General features: G+C 46.6%; 1 protein-coding gene across 12 annotated transcripts in view; it reads left to right on the top strand.

Annotated features, from left to right (window-relative positions):
• LOC144121892 (monocarboxylate transporter 13-like) overlaps positions 1–17,016 on the top strand; it is a 206,454-nt gene extending 189,438 nt beyond the window's left edge. For 11 of the 12 annotated variants that reach the window (XM_077655319.1, XM_077655328.1, XM_077655324.1 and 8 more), the window contains 3 exons: positions 762–1,106; positions 2,389–2,931; positions 14,541–17,015. In XM_077655319.1, the coding sequence (XP_077511445.1) occupies positions 762–1,106; positions 2,389–2,931; positions 14,541–14,806 (1,154 nt within the window). In that variant the 3' untranslated portion in view covers positions 14,807–17,015. Of the gene's footprint in view, positions 1–761; positions 1,107–2,388; positions 2,932–14,540 lie in introns of all 12 variants that reach the window. The other variant, XM_077655318.1, reaches the window with a different exon arrangement.
• Positions 17,017–17,998: the final 982 nt, after the last annotated feature.

Raw genomic sequence — 17,998 nt, 5'->3', positions numbered from 1 at the left:
CTCTTCTATAAAACACGCTATAAAAGACATGGAAATTCAAATATTTTCTCCTGTTTTCAAATAACTGCCATGTCAACTTCTCACGTAAAGGCGATGAGCTGTTTCCGAAATTACAACGACCAAAGAAAAAGCGAGTGGCCCAATTATGAATAGGTGGCCTGGTTGTTGAATACTTATGCTCAGTGTTCCTTAGAAGACATAAGGAGGGCAAATTTCAGTTCACTGTATTGATTGATTACCGCATTATAATGACAAAAAATCAAATGGCAGCTTTTATATGTCAGAAAAGGCCGAAAAATAAAAATAAGGATTTTGCCACTGCCGGTCGTTATTGCAAGGAAATCGCGATATGAAGGCAGTTTTTTGCCACCGGATTTCAAAGGCATTACTATACTGCAGTTCACTCCCAAACGATGTCGCGTAGTTCATTTCGCTCTTAACGTCCCAAGTTTATAGCGAAAGGCGGTAAAATTTTTCAACGCATTTATCTAAGAAATAACGCGTCTTTTGCTACCGCGTGCAAACATCAGCGTAGCCAGAAATAGAATACAACTGAGTTTTTCTGCGAAAAAAAGTTTGATGCTTTTGTCCCAGTGTCCTTTTAAGCTACACAATGTCTGGCACATAGCTGTCGCTGTAAATGTTTGCTCGCGAAGACCGCAACTACTGCGTCTACAGTTTCGCCTGCAAGTTCTCCACTAAAATAGCTCCAGCACGCGCTGCCCAAGCGACTCTCTCAAGGCCCCATTTTCGCCTGGCAGGATTCGGCTCGGGTATCGTCTACGCCATGAACCCGGTGCTGATCAGCGAGCACTTCGTCAAGCACCAGACGCTGGCCACGGGCGTCTGCTTCGCCGGCTCCACGCTGGGCAGCTTCGTCTTCCCCAAGCTCATCGAGAAGCTGATCGCGCACTACGGCTTCCAGGAGGCCATGCTGGTGTTCGGGGCACTCACCCTGAACGCGGCCGCGTTCAGCCTCTTCCTGCGCCAGCCGCGCTGGCTCAGGCGCTGCGACACGTCCGTGGAGTCGCTCATCACGGTGGAGAGCTCGGACGAAAAGTCCTCCCCTCCGCTGCCTTACGTCATCCCCATGTTCCCTAACGACGGTAAGGCGGCCGTCATGGGTCTACCTCACACTTAGGGTCTTGGTGTGCGCTGACACCCGTTCAGCAGAAATTATAAATTGAGGAAACAACATTTGATATGTATGAATGCGGCATAATCTTTACGAACTGTGTGTTGGGTTGCCGGGGCAACTGATGCCTCATACACTTCTTCAGCTTTGAAAGCATTCGAAAGGTAATGTACGGAATTTGCTGAACGCCTTCTTACGTAAGAGCTAAGCCTAAAGCCAGGCGTCATATGCCCGGTGTCTCTGGAACAAATCGGTCAGAATAGTGACATGCCATGTGTCTGCCGGACAGTTTCGTTATTGAAAACAGAGTAGCAAACTCTGTAAACATTAATTTTTGCTAGTGATGCGGTCTTTGTGAAGAGTTACGTTCTATTTGTTTCCACTCAGCAAATGAAAGAAGACGCCGCATGTTGGCTGTCCAAAGCGAATGGCACAACGAACTTTAAACAAACAGAGGTGACAGTTAATAATAGATGAGGGCAGAACGCCGTCACCTCAGAGAGCTCTGCAGCTTTAATCCACATCTATTCTAAGCAGAAACACTGTCAGTCCAATCGAAGAGGGCATTCGTTGCGGAAATAACAAGAGATACATGAGTTATGAGATGTCCGACTTTCTTTCTTCCTGAGATTTCCCCCAAGCGTTTTTCTGTACACCGGCCTTAACTTTCAGTACGGTAATTTTAAATTCTAAGTGCAAACGACTATTTTTTTCAAGAAGCGCAGCAAAACGCGCGGAAAGCGAAACTTTTATCGCTGAATTAGTTTTCAACCGCTATTGCCGTCGCCTAATTAACCCACCGGTAAAGCCGTGGACTGGCTCCTCGCTCCTCTCTGCCCGTGGCGTAGTTCTATGGCACTCACGCCGCGAAATCTTGGCAACAAAGACAAAATTGTTGCATTCGACCATTTTGTGGCTACTGTATTTTGCGTAAGACCTTATGAACAACTATACTTATTGACAAATTCTCAGCATGAAACTGTTCATTTCAAAATTCACGAAAAAAGAACGAACCAGTATAAAAGTTCTAGCGATTAACATTTTTTGTTATAATATCAGTGATAAACGATGCCTGAAGCATCGGTTATTTTTTTCTAGAGTACGCCTTAGCGAACGGGATCAGCTTTTAAGGACTCATCACGTTTGGTATAGCTTCGGGGCTGTATATCGCCCGGGCCTATTTTGCTCCCTGCTTGAGCCCTGCTGCAGCTGCCTTTTTCACACAGCGTCTGCGCCTATTTCATTTTCGACAGCCTCCAAGAATCCGCAAGCAGCTCCGGATGTGCAGGCCGTGGCACTCAGGCAGAAGCGCCACAGGTCCTCTGTGCTGAGTGGCTTGGACGTCCTGCGGATACCGATGCTCTACCTAGTCATGTACTCGGCCGTGGCCTTCAACCTCGGCTACGACTGTTACAACTCGTTGCTCGTGGACTTCGCCGTCGACAAGGGCATCGAGCAGAGCAGCGCAGTCACGATGACGTCGCTGAGTTCTCTGGCCGACCTGGTGGGCCGACTGGGGCTGCCCGTGATCGTCGACCGCCAGCTGCTCAAGAGGCGGACGATGATGGCGATAGTGCTGGCTCTCGTCGGCGCCATGTACGTGGTGTTCCCTCAGTGCGAGGACTACGGGTCGCTGTTCGCGCTGGCCTCGGCGGTGGCCTTCCTGCTCGGCAGCGGCGTAGTGCTGTTCCCCGTGATACTCGTCGAGTGCGTGGGCCTGGACAGGATAGCCATGGCGACCGGCTTGCTGACGGCGCTGTCGGCGACCTTCTCCTTCGCGAAGCCCTCGCTCATCGGTAAGCGGAGGCCTAGAGGAAGAAAAGCTCTTATTCCCTCCTTTTCCAGGGCTCTTTGACAACTGCAAAGAATTGCATTCCTGAACCACGTATTGTGTTCCTGAGGCTTCTGTAGCGTTTGGTTTCCTCTCCCTTTATTTCTGTACACACTTACCCGCGTTTCATCCGCTATATTGAAAGACAGGAACTTTTACGTGGCATGAACAGTACCCAAATTCTTGTCGAACAATAATGCTCGCAGAAATCTTTTGCAACGACCCCTAAAGAGGGGATGTAGACCAAAGAGGTTTTCTGCTATGGAGTAATTTTGGCGAATGCATCATACTTCAAAATGCAAATTACAGAGCTTGCATGTGATGGTGTCTTTATCTTTTTATATATTTGTATTTTTATTTTCATCTATCTTTAGATATCTCTATCTCCGATTGGTGCCAACTTTTCCTGCAGTGGTCTCTCATGACAGCTCGCGGTAATGTGGTTTTATGTGAAGTAAACCTGCTAGTTTGTGTGAACAACTGTTTGCGCCACTTCTCTAGTATTTACTGATTGCAGCATTCCACTTTCTGCAGAAGAAGCCGAGTTTTCTGGAGGAAGATGACGTTTGCATTTAGCTCTTATTTTGTTACCCGAGTGCTAGCATGTTCTGTATGGGAATGCCTTATTGGTGTTTTAATAGAGGAAGCCTACTCCACGTATGTAGAAGATATTTCCCAAGGGAAACATGTTAATTTAATGCCTCTAATTAAGATAGCACGCTATGTAATAGCGCTATAGCAAGCTTTCTGCACGTGTTATATCTAAATGTTTAAAGAGTCTTCCGATTTCCCATAAAGTAAGGTGCAGTTAAGACAAACGCTTCTACAGCCAGACTGGTAGAACTACCACAGGGTGATTTTGACCCAGAATTGTTAAAGAAAGTTGAAAAATCCGTAAATGAAGGGGAGTATTCTCTCTCTTTGTTCTCAGAGTACACTATGGGATCTCGCATCAGTTTGCTGTCGCTGGAAACACCGCGCTTTGAGCGAATCAGACGTATAATATTTAGGGAGGTTAAAAGCGGCTCGAAATTCCGACATTACCGTGAACAACCAGAAGAAGGAAGACGTGCAGCCGATGCGATATACCTTATGCGAGAATGCTTCCCTATCAAAAACGACAACAGAAAATTTTCTGTTCTCACAGCAGATTTCTCCTACTGTTAGGTGGTATGATTACGTAGTAACAACATGATTTCTGCAGCATTCTGCTCCCTTTTGTCGTAGTGACAGAACTAGAGGGAAATACTATTTAATAGTACTATAATAGTACATATCTGCCGTTAAGATAGGACGACAGACATCTTGTTGCATTTTGTAAACGATTATGTCATCTTTTTGTTCACTGAGAAAAGGAAGAGCCTATTTTTCAAGACAAAAACTTCTGCTAAAAAAAAAAAGAGCTGGCCCGTTGCTCATCCGCGGTAGGTTCTGCGAAAAGCAACGGCGGGCGACACGACCGCAGCCTGTGACGGTTATTCGCGTACACAAATAGCAAGCTGAGCTACTCAGCGCATCTCCATTGTAGAACACAAAACGGCACATGAGGCAAGAGATTTCGCTGAGCGAAGTCTGTGTCTAGTCGTCATCTTTCTCGTGTCTTCTGCTCGGTATTTTTTTCTACAACGAGATGATTAGCGTATCATTCTGCCTTTTTAAGTCCCGGTACTGCGTCTTACTCAGCTACTCAGCACTTCCACCTGCTGTCACGGATTTCTCCTAACCGACCAGCTATTGCGAGCACTACTGTCACAGTTGGATACGCCCCACCAAGCGCTCGTGCCTAGAGGAATAAATTGTCCGCCACGCGTGTGACATGCACTTCACCATGCACTCAAGCCTCCCGCAACTTTGGTCCTAATCTGTGGAAGCCATTTCGTATTGATGCATGCATTTTGCGAGGTTTAGCACACACAGCTGCACCGACGAGACTTTCGCGCATGCTCGACCAGGAGGCGTTTGAGCGGCCAGTCGAGCGATCATCATATTTCCGAAGCAGATTCCATACCACATCCTCACATATTTGATCAGTTGCGAAGAGCCTATTTGCATGACTGCAGCCTAGTAACAACAGAGTGTTTGACTGCAGGTTGGGCAGCGTGATAGCGAGAACTCTCGCGAATATCCCTCAATAGCTAACCGCTCAGTATCTGATGCTAAGCTAACTACCATAGATAAGTTAATAGTTTTCCAGTGCGGCGGCAAACGCCCAAAGAAGGGAAGAAGTACGAAGGTGGGTGAAAAGGGCGTTTGCCGTTGCGGTAGAAAAAACGCAACTAGCCCAACAACTAACTCTACTAACTAGAATAAACTACTATAAATTATAACTAAATGCAATTAATAATGTTGCACATTTTCATTTAACCACGAGGAGTGTTTTCCTCACCAGTAATTTTTGACAGCACTGCCTTGTCTTTTCAGTAGAATTGCAACCTCTTTTGTGCATCCAACTTGTGATCAATAGCGAGATAATGTTATACTGTACTTTTTTTTCCTACTCATGAGTAGGCAGGCAAGATAGATTACAATAGCGTCCACGGCGCGTGCCTTCCTGCATCATCAGTGGGCAGGCATTTTTGAAAAAGACAACTGTGCAACTTCAATGTTGTCACCTGTAACCTACGTACTATGATTTACCTGTATTTCCCTTTGACCAAAGTGCTGCGGGACGCAAGTCCGCTGAAAAGCGGGTTGCGTGGGGAGGGTGCGCTAGAGGCACCTACCATCCTCACGTGATACCTCTGACAATATGGTAACAAATTCGAACACATCAAAGCCGAGAGAGATTGTTGGAGTCTACCGAACCGATACGAATATCAGTGCTCCGAGACAAGCACTGTTCGCGCTCCTCTGAAGAGTGCGGAGCGCTGTGCCAACTTCCTCCGCTGTGCCTCGTGGGGTTCATTCCGTCTGCCAAAGTCTGTTCGTCCAAGGCCGACACGTGGTCGTTATTCGCCAACAGCCGCGGTCGTTGCGCGTCGCAAAACCGGAGCCGTCAAGCTTGAGTGGAAGACCCCCCATTTAGTGCGCCAGGAAAAAAAGCAGTTGGTCTCCCTGCCCCGCCCTTAACCCGCGTGAGCGTACGCTTTAGCACGCAACGCCTGCAAGGAAGGGGCTCTAGCAGTTTAGCAGTTGCCAGCACTAGCGGTTAGTTTGCTTCTCGACGACGTGTGGTAGCATGTAGAACCAAATAAAGCACTACAAACGCATCTCCAGCTACGGCTTAGAATTAGAGCCGTCAGAATTAATGGCCTGTGCATTGTAATAAAAACTAGCACTTTATTGGGAGCGCGAACGGGGTGGAGGGGAGGTAATAACAGGTTACCAAACTGTATGCGAACAAGGTGTCCCGCTGCCGAGGTGCTCCGTGCCTAATGTCTGCATGATGCAATGAAGCGCAAGCAAACCTCGGGCCTTCTCATAACCCTCGCAACGCTTTCCCTCTTTCCGAGGGCTTGGTCCGGAGACGTTTAAACTACGCGACGCTGAAGATGTGCTGAAGATGTCGTAAGAAGGTAAGCCACTACAGAAGCCGCCGCGGACGCCCAAATAAGCGCCTAAGTCGGAGTGCCTGTTTCCTTCCTCCTGCTTCACTGGCTCACTCGCAATGCAGGAACTTATCGCTTCAGCAATCATGCAGCAAGTGCTGGCGCCGAAAGGTGTCCTCCTTCACCCTTAACAAAACTTGTGGGCCCCAGCAGGCTGTATTCTTATTGTCTTGAATTTGCTTCTCTTCTGTCTCATTTCACATATATGGTCGGTATATTTTCGGTGAATTTTCTCCCAGGCTCCAATCACTCGGATAAAAACGCCAAAATATGCGTTTTTCTCCCATGAAGATGGCACAATTCTAAACAATTTTACGCCCTGTGAAGCAGAGCGTGGGCACCAGTACACTGTGTGTAGAAATCAGTTCCTGTCGTTCTAGCTACGTCTCTACCTCTAAACTCTGTTCTTGCTAAAAACAAGTTTCCGGCTGAACGAGTGCACCCTTGAACACGCCTGTTATTTAGTTGTTTCAGAGAGTGAAACCAATTTCAGCATTTTCCAATATTCAGCGTGATTTTATTTAATGTTTACAGATGTTTATTTCAGTGACTTGGAGAGATCAATCTTTGCGGTCTACATAGCTACAGTATGGCGGACCTTATGTACCTGGTATGAATCAACAACTATACATTTAATTAGCTAAAACAAGTAATAAACGTTTTATTTTTGTGATGTACAATAGAAAGTTATAGGGTGAAACTGAAGGCGCCGAACCACTGATGGCTGTTCGTGCTTCTAAACTTTGTTAACGGCCACGTGGTTCGAAATATCGAAGGTCAAAAACACTAATTTGCAAGCTCGTTGAGTTGATTTGGTTCATGGAGGTTTAACGTCCCAAAGCTGCTCGGGCCATGAGGAACGCCGTAGCGAAGGGCTTCGGAAATTTCGACCACCTGAGGTCCTTTAATATTCATTGGCATCGCACAGTACACGGGCTTCTCGCATTTCGCCACCACCGAAATGCAGCTGCCGAGGCGGGGATCAAACGCGCCTCTTTCGGGTCAGCAGCCGAGCGCCGTAAGCGCTGAGCCGCTCGTTGAGTTGGCTTTTCCGCATGACGCATTTAATAAATGGCGTGGCTCGCAGTTTTTGTTTTGTTTTCACCAAATAGAGACGCCATTGGTGTGTTTGATGACGTACACGTAATACACTTGATTTGGCGATGATGCGACGTGTACCACGCCATTTTACAAAAAATCAATGCGAGAAAGTCAACTCAGTGAGCTCTGAAATTCATTTTGTTGACGTTCGATATTTCAAACCACGTGGCCGATCAAGCAAATTTGCAGGCTGGGCGCACCTTGACGGCCTTCAATTTTGCAACAAACTTTCCTCTCTGAAATCCAAAAAAATAAAGAAAGTTTATTAGTTAATTTCAGTTAATCAGTCCGTCTAATTTTTTATACGTACTACCGTGAGCAATATGAGCAGTAACACAGGAGGGCGTGCCCAATAGCCTCAAACCCTACTGGCAGCGAAATGCGGCGGCCGCTGTACGAAACAAAGTGGAAAGGGCGCCGCGGTTCCGCTAACTGCTGGCACTCCCGTCTCGCTAACGTTGCTGCGAAACGGCAGCTGACTGCGCGTCGACGGCTGCTAGCGATGATAAGACGATTATGGCACGCAGAGCGCGGCAAAGTGCCGCCTGCACTTCTGCGCAAAATGCCGTCGTTAACACTTTTTTGCTCCTTTTTTGTTTGTGTGGAGCGGAGTGGTCTGACCCGATTCTTAGATACTGGTAAGCGTACTGCGACGAATATTTTCTGGTCAACGTTTGAAATGGCCTATTGTATGGCCAGTCACACCTTCCCCAGAAACGTTTGAACAAGAAATAAAACGCTACGTCACGGCCGACGCGCCCCTTTTAATTGATTTCGTGCAAAATGCTCATAAGAGCAGACCACGACTGCCTGCTCTTAGCACTGTGCTCCAGGGCCCAACGATGTCTCGAGTGTCTTTGAGTAAGCGGGAAGAAGTCGAACTGTCAAAGAAAGGTTACTCGCAGCGGAACATTGCTGCCTTGACAGGCTGCCAGTTGAAGACTGTGAACAGGATAGTGCAAGCGTACCGAGATGAAGGACGCATTAAGGATGCGCCACACAAAACGCGACCCCATGCCACGTCGATAGATGAAGAGCTACAGATTGTTGCTGCAGTCAACGAGAAGACGTTTCAGAGTGCGAAGGACGTGCGCAGTACTCTTGTCCTGGAACATATAAGCGACAGCACGGTACGGCGAAGGCTAAGGGAAGCCGCACTCAGAAGTCGCATCGCCGCTCAGAAGCCCCTTCTCACAGTTGCCAACAAAACTGCTCGCCTGAAGTTCGCTGTCGATCACCGTAGCTGGAGAGCGGAGGACTGGAAATATGTAATCTTCTCCGACAAATCTACTTTCTCGACTCGCCGGGACCAGCAGAAAAAAGTATGGCGCATCGAAAACAAACGCTTCTGTCCTCAGAACATCAAGGAGGTGGCCGCAAGTGGACGCACGTCAGTAAACGTTTTGGCGGCTATTTCGTGTGGCGGCCTAAGCCCCATTGTAAGAGTCCCTAGGAGATATACGGGTGCTGCATATTGCACGTTGCTGGAGCACGAGATGATCCCCTATGCACTGAGTGGTCCACACCCGGATGGGTATTATCTGTTCCAACATCACTTGTTTCCCATTCACACAGCAAAAGTCGTGTCACGTCTTTTAGACTAACTAGGGGTAAGGAGCCTGGAGTGGTGTGTGAAAGGTGCGGACATGAATAGCTTAGAACATCTTTGGGCACGTATGAAGGCTAAGCTTTCAAGGCTCTCCTCGGACTTGGCGACCGCCGATGAACTGTGGGAAAATATACAACACGAGTGGCAACATATTCAAGATGAAACAGCCTTCATCCAGGCTCTCTAAAGATCTCTGCCAGAAAGAATGGAGGCCGTCATTCAAACCGGCGGAGCCATGACCCGTTATTAACTCGCCAGACGTGCAAGAAAAGCTCAATCTAATACTAATATATTGGGGTAGTACTTTTTGTGTGCTCTCAAATTTTGTTACCATTTGGCGAGCGTCCAATAAAAGATTTCAACCCACTGCTGCATGCAATTTTTCTCCGTTCACAAGATCAGGATGCAGCAAAACACTTATCGGAAAACAATGTTGCTTTTTCTTGGGCGTGAACGCTATTACAGGCGCTAGAGTATCGGGGCGGTATCACTGCCATACGTCCTGCGCATATCATAGGAATAGAGAGAGCGAGAAGCATTTTGCGCAGAACTGCAGGCGACACATTGCCACGCTCTGCGTGCCATAATCGTCTTATCATCGCTAGTAGCCGTCTACGCGCAATCAGCTGCCGTTTCGCCGCAACGTTAGCGAGACGGGAGTGCCAGGAGTTAGCGGAACCGCGGCGCCCTTTCCACTTTGTTTCGTACAGCGGCAGCCGCATTTCGCTGCCAGTAGGGTTCGAGGCTATCGAGCACGCCCTCCTGTGTTCCTGCTCATATTGCTCACGATAGTAAATAATGTCCGCTTTGCTATCAAGCCCATCCATACAGACCGCAACATACGTAGCTCTCAGAGTTTGTACAATAAAAATCTATAAAGAATGAAAAAAAATCACCCTGTGTATTGGAACAGTGACGCAAAATAAAGCAATTCTTTTCCTGAGTAATCTTTTTAACAAGCTGAAAAGGCCAACCTTCAGCTGTACGGCAAAATTACAGCTCATGCGCAGAATTAAACAGTTGGTGCCTACAAATCGATACGCACCTCTTACTGGTTGTTTTGTTTCCCACAATTGCTTTGAATGGCTGCCACAGCGAAATTCACCCTCCAATTCCTACTCTTAGAAGGAGAGCATGGAACAAGCGGTCGTCCTTTGCAAATTCAAACAAACACTCTCCTCAACTCACTGGTGACCTGCTACTGCTGATGGCGGGACACAGCTCACTCTCGGAACTGTCCGAAGATGAGAGCAGACACGGAACACATTCTGCACTTCTGAGCAGGCAGGAGAAGGGAAATGGAGAAAAGACGCCGCCAGGCTGAGTGGCTTGCCATTCTGCGTGAGTGCGTAGTAGCAACCGCGGCGGTTATTACAAAGCCGCCGGTGGCGACGTGGCACACACGTCTCGGTGCGGGAGGGCTTGTATGCAGACCAAGCTGAGAGTCGCGTTCAGGACGCTGCCTGCAATGCTGAGAGGCCAGAGCCACACTGATGGGCGGGTCGTAACGATGACGAGCACGCTCAGAGGAGGAAGAATAAGCAAACATATTTTAATGCGTTAGCATTACAACGATTGTGCTATCAGCAGAGCTTTTCAACCTGCGTGTTATACTTGCAGCCTATCGCGCTGTGCTTTAGATATCATCGTCTTCGTCAACATCCGTCTGCTTCCAAACGCAGCATGCACAAAATCACACGGCATGGCGGGAGATTTCAGTCACAAGCGCCATCTGACATGCATGAAAGAAGTCACACGGAACGGCATGAGATTGAGCAGGGCATCAAATAACTTAAAATGTTACTGGTTTGAGCGAATTCAGTTCGTCAACAAAAAGCGCTCATGAAATCTGAGATGACAAGCGAACGCATTCCGTGCGTATCAGTGGCATTTATCTTTGATTTTTTTAGAACAGAGATGCTGCCCGCAACGGGCTGCACAACAGTATTCTAAAGTCCGGGTCACCAAATTTCGCTCACCATAAATCACTCCTTCCAACTCTCACAGAACACAAAGACAGTCAATTAATGCTTATTCGGGGCAGCAACACTGAAAGGAAATTCAACAGCTGCAAAAGCATTATGTGGACTTTCTATCGCTCATAAACAGCGTTACAACGAGCGTAACGGCCATGAATTTGTGGTCAACCTTGGTCGATCTCGGCGTCAGAATACAGAGGAGAGTAATCTCTTAACTATATACTTATTATCTTCACTGCAAAAGAAGCTATCAAACGAACCATGACAACTCTGTGCTCACTAGATACATAGCAGGATACAGAAGGAGTCTATGGCAGCTTAGGTGTATCATAAAACGACGCATTAATATTTGCGTTGTCCATAGATGACTGAATAGTAAAAAAAAAACATCACGTAAAGTCTGAAGAAACCGTATCCCACATTTCTATGGACTCGAAAACTTTTCGTTCCTTTCTCAAGCTTTTTTTATATATGTATTAATCGGAATCCTAAGCTTTTCAGCTTCCCTGGACATTAGTTCTGAGAGATCAATAAGAGGCGAACGTCATCACTGACTTTCTTCATAACATTTTTACCAAAATGTACATTTCGGAAGGTGACTAATGAAATAATGATACCGAATATAAAATCGGGGCCGGAAGAAGACTTTGTATTCATTGCAATATTTTATCAGCCTCCGAGTTGACTAATGTTTAAAACCAGCATCCATGAAGCGAGGACATCGCATGTCATTAGCAGAGCACTTCCTGGCTAGAGTTTCGCACACGGTCTACAGTTCGTAGGGCTCAATTCTGGCCAAAAAAAATCTAAACCATTTAGGAGGGGATTAAACTCCCGTAGTGCCACGGAAGATGGCAAGGGGTGAGTAAAAAGAGTTTCTTGCGACGTTAGTTACAAATACAGATGCGCTCCATGTAGTGCGTAAATTGCACGTCACGTGACACTAGTGCGAGAACTGAAAGGCTGCGGCTCGCTGCACAAGCAGTCACTTCAGTCAATGAGGGGTCCTCGATCTGGGCGGTGATTGCGTTTTGATGGAGGACGCTTTCAAAACTCGTTTCAAAGGCGCTGTTTTTGAATAGTCACGCAAGCAGCAGCTTCAAGGCAAATTTTCCTTAGTCCAGAGAGCTTCAAAGCATCTTCCTTCGCAACTTATCTATTAACTTTTGACATCGTTGCGCGTGATCAGATGCGTTATGTACAAATTTCACTGTTTGCGTCATTCCCGTAGTAAATACTAAACACATACGTTCATTTGGACAGATAAAAAAGACAAAAAGAAATGTCACCCTGCCTTCTTTGCTTTCGGCTGTATTGCTGACTCCGCATTGTTTCGTTGTTCCTATTGTTATTTCACTGACAAATTTCAAATAAAAGCCGTCGAAAATTTCGGAAAACACTACAGTTCTCCAATTACGTTCGCTCGCTCGCTCCGGTCACAAAACCGATCGTTAGCAGAGAATGCAGCACGTTTACAGGTAGAATGCGTTGCAAATTTTTCAGCCCACTGTAAAATTTTGCAGCGGATGGTCACTGATAAGATGGCATTCCGCCGTTGCCTCACAAGTCTAACCCTTTGCCCACTGGGCAGCGTCGGCACAAAGTGCTCAGCCGTAGAGGCGCCGTGGGCCAGACAGCCTTGTTGAATATACCAATTTATGCGTTTTTTTGGTTCGAGTAGTACTGGAAATTCTTTCCTTTTCTCCCTCTAGCCTTCTCCTCTCTTATGTTCTATTATTGCTTAAAAACTGCTATGATGGGTGCTAACCTCGAGTAAAATTGCTCATTGTCAGTTCGCAGCTGGTCTAGAGCGAGCGCTCCATCCCGCAGCACTGCACGCTGATCGTCTTCTACGCAGCACAAATCCCTGCTTTCGCACTGATTCAAATGTAGTAAATATTCTTTGTAGTCTTTTTTTTCTTCCTTCTGTACGTGTGCAGGAGGCAAAGAAGGCAAGAAAGGAGAAACGCCCTCTTCCCTTTCAGGGGAGAGGAGGAAGAGGGAAAGTGATACAGGGAAGAGGCAGAGAAGGTGGGAGCCGATGGTGATGACAGGGACATCACAGTCGCCAATCAGAGTCAAGCGATGCGGATGTTGGGATACCGCGTGTGCCACGACAATTGAAGGACTGAATCATGCCACCCACCAGCATAGTCGGAATCCACCAGCGGCAGCGGCCACTCAGTCCGGGGTCAACATTAATGCCAGCGCATTGTCTACCGCATCAACCGCATTCATCGTCTGTGTATTTTCAAAATGCATGGCTCTGAAAGGGTTAGCAGAAAAGTAGCTAAGAATGCATCTCAAGATCTTTTCATGCGCCGTAGTATTCATTCTCACCTGAACCTCAACAGGTAGACTTATAGAAGAAATATTTTGTTTTTGTTTGTATCTTTTATATGCGTGTGGAATCGTTGAGACTTTGTGAGCAGTTTTTATCAACTCATCTTAGATGCACTAGCAACCTCTCAGTTTTTGTGAGGAGCGAAATGACAAAAAATTTTTGTAGTAGAATTTTTTTCCTAGATTGAAACTTCAGTTAGTCATTACCCATCCGAAGCCTTCCTTTACGGCGTGCCTGATGGCAAACAGAAGGCGTGGCTGTAAAAGGTGGTTACCCCAATTTCGCTCCATTGGCGTCGGAATTTCAATAAGTGGGATACGAACTCGGCGTTCAAAGTGTAGGAAGATGTACGCAGTCTCTCATTCACTTCCACTAATCCCGATCTCCCCAAAACTACCAGTTCTTGAGTAGGTTTGAATAATTACACGGCAGTTTTTACGCCTTCACTAAAACATAGACACTAATAGGTCTACTGTATAATGCAGAAAATAAAAGCTACATGCCTGTTAGTCATGGCATGCAAGGCTCTGTTAAGCGTGAAGTCCCACGTTCAATTTCTGGCGTCGATGGCCGGGTACTAGAGTCCTGTGCAGAGCTTTCTTTGCGCACTGAGGGCCTTGCCTTTGAAATTCAACACAGCGCAAGTGTAGCTTCCCTTGTAAACATGCAAAATTTACGTGCCGCGAGTTTCTGGTGTTCGCAGAAGGACAATCCTGATAATTCAAGAAACGCAAAACTGCATGCAGCATCCAGTTCTAATAATCATTCAGACCGCACTCAAATTTCGAACACTTAACGTGCTTTGCTCACCGCTTAAATCATCCACTCAATGGTTGCCTCTTACCTAATGCTTATAGCTCGCCTTGCGGGAAATCGTGGAGCACTAGCACAAGAATTAACCGAACAACTCAGCAGTACATTTAGCGTAGGCTGCGCTTAGGTAGGGGCTATAGCTTCGGCATTTCGCTAACATTTACCTCCTTGAACTTGCAGGCTATTTCCGGGACACACGGGGCTCGTACGACCTGCTGTTCGTGGCCTGCGGATCGGTAGCGATATCCACGTCGCTGGCGTGGGTTGTCGTCGACATCATCATGCGCAAAAGGCGCAGCACATGGACTCTGGACACTTCGTCGGGAGGCAAAACGGAAGTGGTTGCCGGCAAGTTATGCTACCCGCGGCTCGTCTACGTCGGCGACGGAAAGTACTTGGAGACGCGCAGGTCTCGGGCTTCCAGCACCATGACTGTTCTCTACTGATTCGGAGGACTGCATTACTACTTGCAGAGATACAGGTTTCACCATTTGTCAGCGACAACGCCTGAACAAGTCGCAAGTGCTGCGTCAGGGCCTCTTGACAGCTACCATCGTTACCTGCGAATCTTTCAGAGAAAGATAACAGTTTCTGTGCTTCGTTTTGTGCGCACACTTCTCCAAAAAAGTCGCAGGCGTGTGCAGTGTGCTTCTATACGAGTGCCCCTGGAGGAAGGTGTTTTGTCTCCACACGACGCAAAGTGAAGTGGCCTGGAAGATAAGTGTGAAAAGAGCAACAAGGCCTTTTCAATGAAGTTCGGCTATGCCTCTGGACTGGATTCTTGACGCCAATATTTGCCATCTTCATCGTTTCATTTGAGTTCACTGTTATTGGTCTGCTCTTGTTGCTTCAAGAGTCTTCAAGCCAATTACAGACCAACGTGCTGAGTGTTCATACTTTCATCGACTTCTCAGAGCGTGCTGCTCGGTTTTGAGTGTCACACATTGCGGCAGAATGAATGCGCGGGACGAGAATGACTCCCCGTGGCAGCGGAAGTGAAAAAATAAAAAAAAACATTCGCAGGCACTCAAGGCACTAAGCGGTGTGAAATCAGGTGGGCGCATCTAGCCTGGTGACCTTTGAATCTCTGCCGCTTTCTCACTATTTCCAAGCGCGATACATACAAATGTACTCTTGTTTCGTCACCGCTTACGACAACCTGTTCACCAAGAAACCGCTATGCATCTACCGTTTCAACAAAATATTAAGTTTATAGTGTAAACATTGTCTAACGCGAAGATGACAAAGAAAGGCAGAAAGCTCGCAATGAAAGGCGTAATGCATTGCGGAACAAGTCCCGTCTCATGGAATCGATATAGCGGCAAGCCAGCAAAGACCAGCTACTTCGCTTGCCCAGGCAAGACTCTCAAGGGATGAGACAAAATTTTCTCTCATTGTTATATTAAAGCTACATAAATTGCCGGTGTGTTTCCCTAAAATGTGATCACGCTTCGCTAATTTTGCAAGCGTGCACATGTGCATAACAATAGGAGTGAGGAACCATTGTTACACAAAAGGAAAATCCGTACAGTAATGTCTAGGCTTCCTTATAGAGCTAAATACCCTGATGTTGCCAATAAGCTAAGAAGCAGAATTATCATGAGACGGTGCTAAACATAGGCCTTTACATTTCCCTTATTGCAGCATAAATACACTGCAAAATATTTCGCATATGAGGGCATAAAATTATACGTTCTGAAATTTAGTTTCCCTTTGATGATCATTTCACGTTACACGATATCTCCGACTCCGTAGAAACGCAATTATCGTCGGCGCTGTGGCTCCCAACAATTTTTTTTCTGCGTCGCGCCAAAATACGTCCGCATTCGAAGAGCATGAAGGCAAAGCAACCTTTACAGTGCATGTAACTAGTAGAAATAAGGGTCATTCCACGCCAAACGTCCCAGACGTTGTGCTCGGCCATTTCCAATGTGTTCAAAAAAATTCATGGAAACATCGTTATTTGCGTAATGCTATCCTGAAACCTTTTTGCCGAAAAATGTCATTCCCGAGGTGAGGGCAGTTTTAATATTTAGAAAAGGCGGGAAACCAGGCACTGCTCAACAATTTAAAACAAGTTCAAATATTTAAAAAACGCTTCAAAAATTTTTTTATTGACATTTAAACAGATTCTGTCCATCGATATAATTCGAAAGATGCATGCTTACACCGCATAATTATTTTTAAAAACAAAAAATAGGTATGAAATTGTACCATATTTTTGTCGTTTCTTGTTTCAAATTTCAACGTACTCTCGGAAATTCGGAAATAGCCGTTTTGTTCCCCTAGGTGTCTAGTACCTATACTAAGTGTTACAGGTGATGAAACTGTGTACACCAAAGTAAACAAAAACACTAATGTTGAAAAAAGCGCGTTTTGAGCCTGAAACACTCGTTGATTTCACTCTGAGGTGCTCAAAGTAAAAATACAAACAATAACGGGTTACGTAGAACGTTTTATTGGCTTTCATTTCTGAAATTTCTATCGAGTTAATTTTTGTTTACAGCCAGAAAAGAATTTTGAACTCGAGTTCTCGCGCCGCACGTTTCGTCGTCTTTCAACGCCTCTTCAACGCAGAACAAGGGGACCTGGCATGGCACAACACTTATGGCCATATAACAACTTCAGTTTTACATCGTTCGCTGTCGTGCATTTTTAGGGCTGGAGCTAAAAAAGATATTGCGTGACATTCGGCGGATGGTATGCAATAAACGAGATCGTCTTCACTTTCGAAGTTCGAACTGACTCGCTTTGGTGCGGGGCAGCCAAGAGAAGAAAAATAAGGGTACTCAGCGTGCTGTCTCGCATGGACCACGAGGAGGGATGACCAGCTGGCATAGCAGGCGTATCAAAAGTGCTTTATTTATATCCGATTAAAATCGCGAAGTGTGCGCCCCTCAGAGCGCACGTGAAGGAGCGAAGTGCACACCCCTGCGGCGAGTAACGCGAGACGCGCTGGCCGTGAACGCGGCCTGCTCGCGCGTAGGTGCGTCGCTCGCGTGAAGGTTTTTCGCCAGCATAGTGGCTCGTATACTGTTGTAGCTGGAGTATTAATGCAGAAATAACACTGATTAAAACAAATACAAGCAAGACATCACATCGGAAACGGCCGGGCTTGAGCCTCTGACGGCCAGAAGGGTAGGTACCACGTGGTGCTGATGCGCCGCGGATGGTTTCAACACCGGATCGTTCTGGTCATTTCCAGATCGGCTCTCACAAGCTGCATTTGCGCAAATATTCAAGCTTTGGCAAGAAAACTGTACTGCGCGAATTTGGAACAATCGTTAACGTGTTTTAGACTTTGATTGTACAGGCTCATTAGGTTAAGGAGGAAAGGCGCATTGCTCAGCCATTTTGTGAACGAATGCACGCACAGGCCTCACTCATTCGCCCATGTTATACGTCCCACCAAACGCAACGGGCTCCGACCGCCGGAGACAGGACAATAATAATAATAACAAGAAAAATAACAATGTCTTTATTTGTGTCGTAGGGCACACGATCGACAGTGGAGACCGGCAGTAAAAGCTGTCACAAACGACAGCTTGACAGAGCCGCAGGCCCCCATGCACTTTTCAGCGGTACAGCGGCAATGCTTATACGCAAGAAAAAAACACACAATACACACTACAGCTCAC

The sequence above is a fragment of the Amblyomma americanum genome, chromosome 2 (assembly GCF_052857255.1).
Source record: "Amblyomma americanum isolate KBUSLIRL-KWMA chromosome 2, ASM5285725v1, whole genome shotgun sequence".
NCBI classification, from domain to species: Eukaryota; Metazoa; Arthropoda; class Arachnida; order Ixodida; family Ixodidae; genus Amblyomma; species Amblyomma americanum.
The sequence above is the reverse complement of the archived record's forward strand: the minus strand, read 5'-3'. Positions and strand labels throughout refer to the sequence as shown.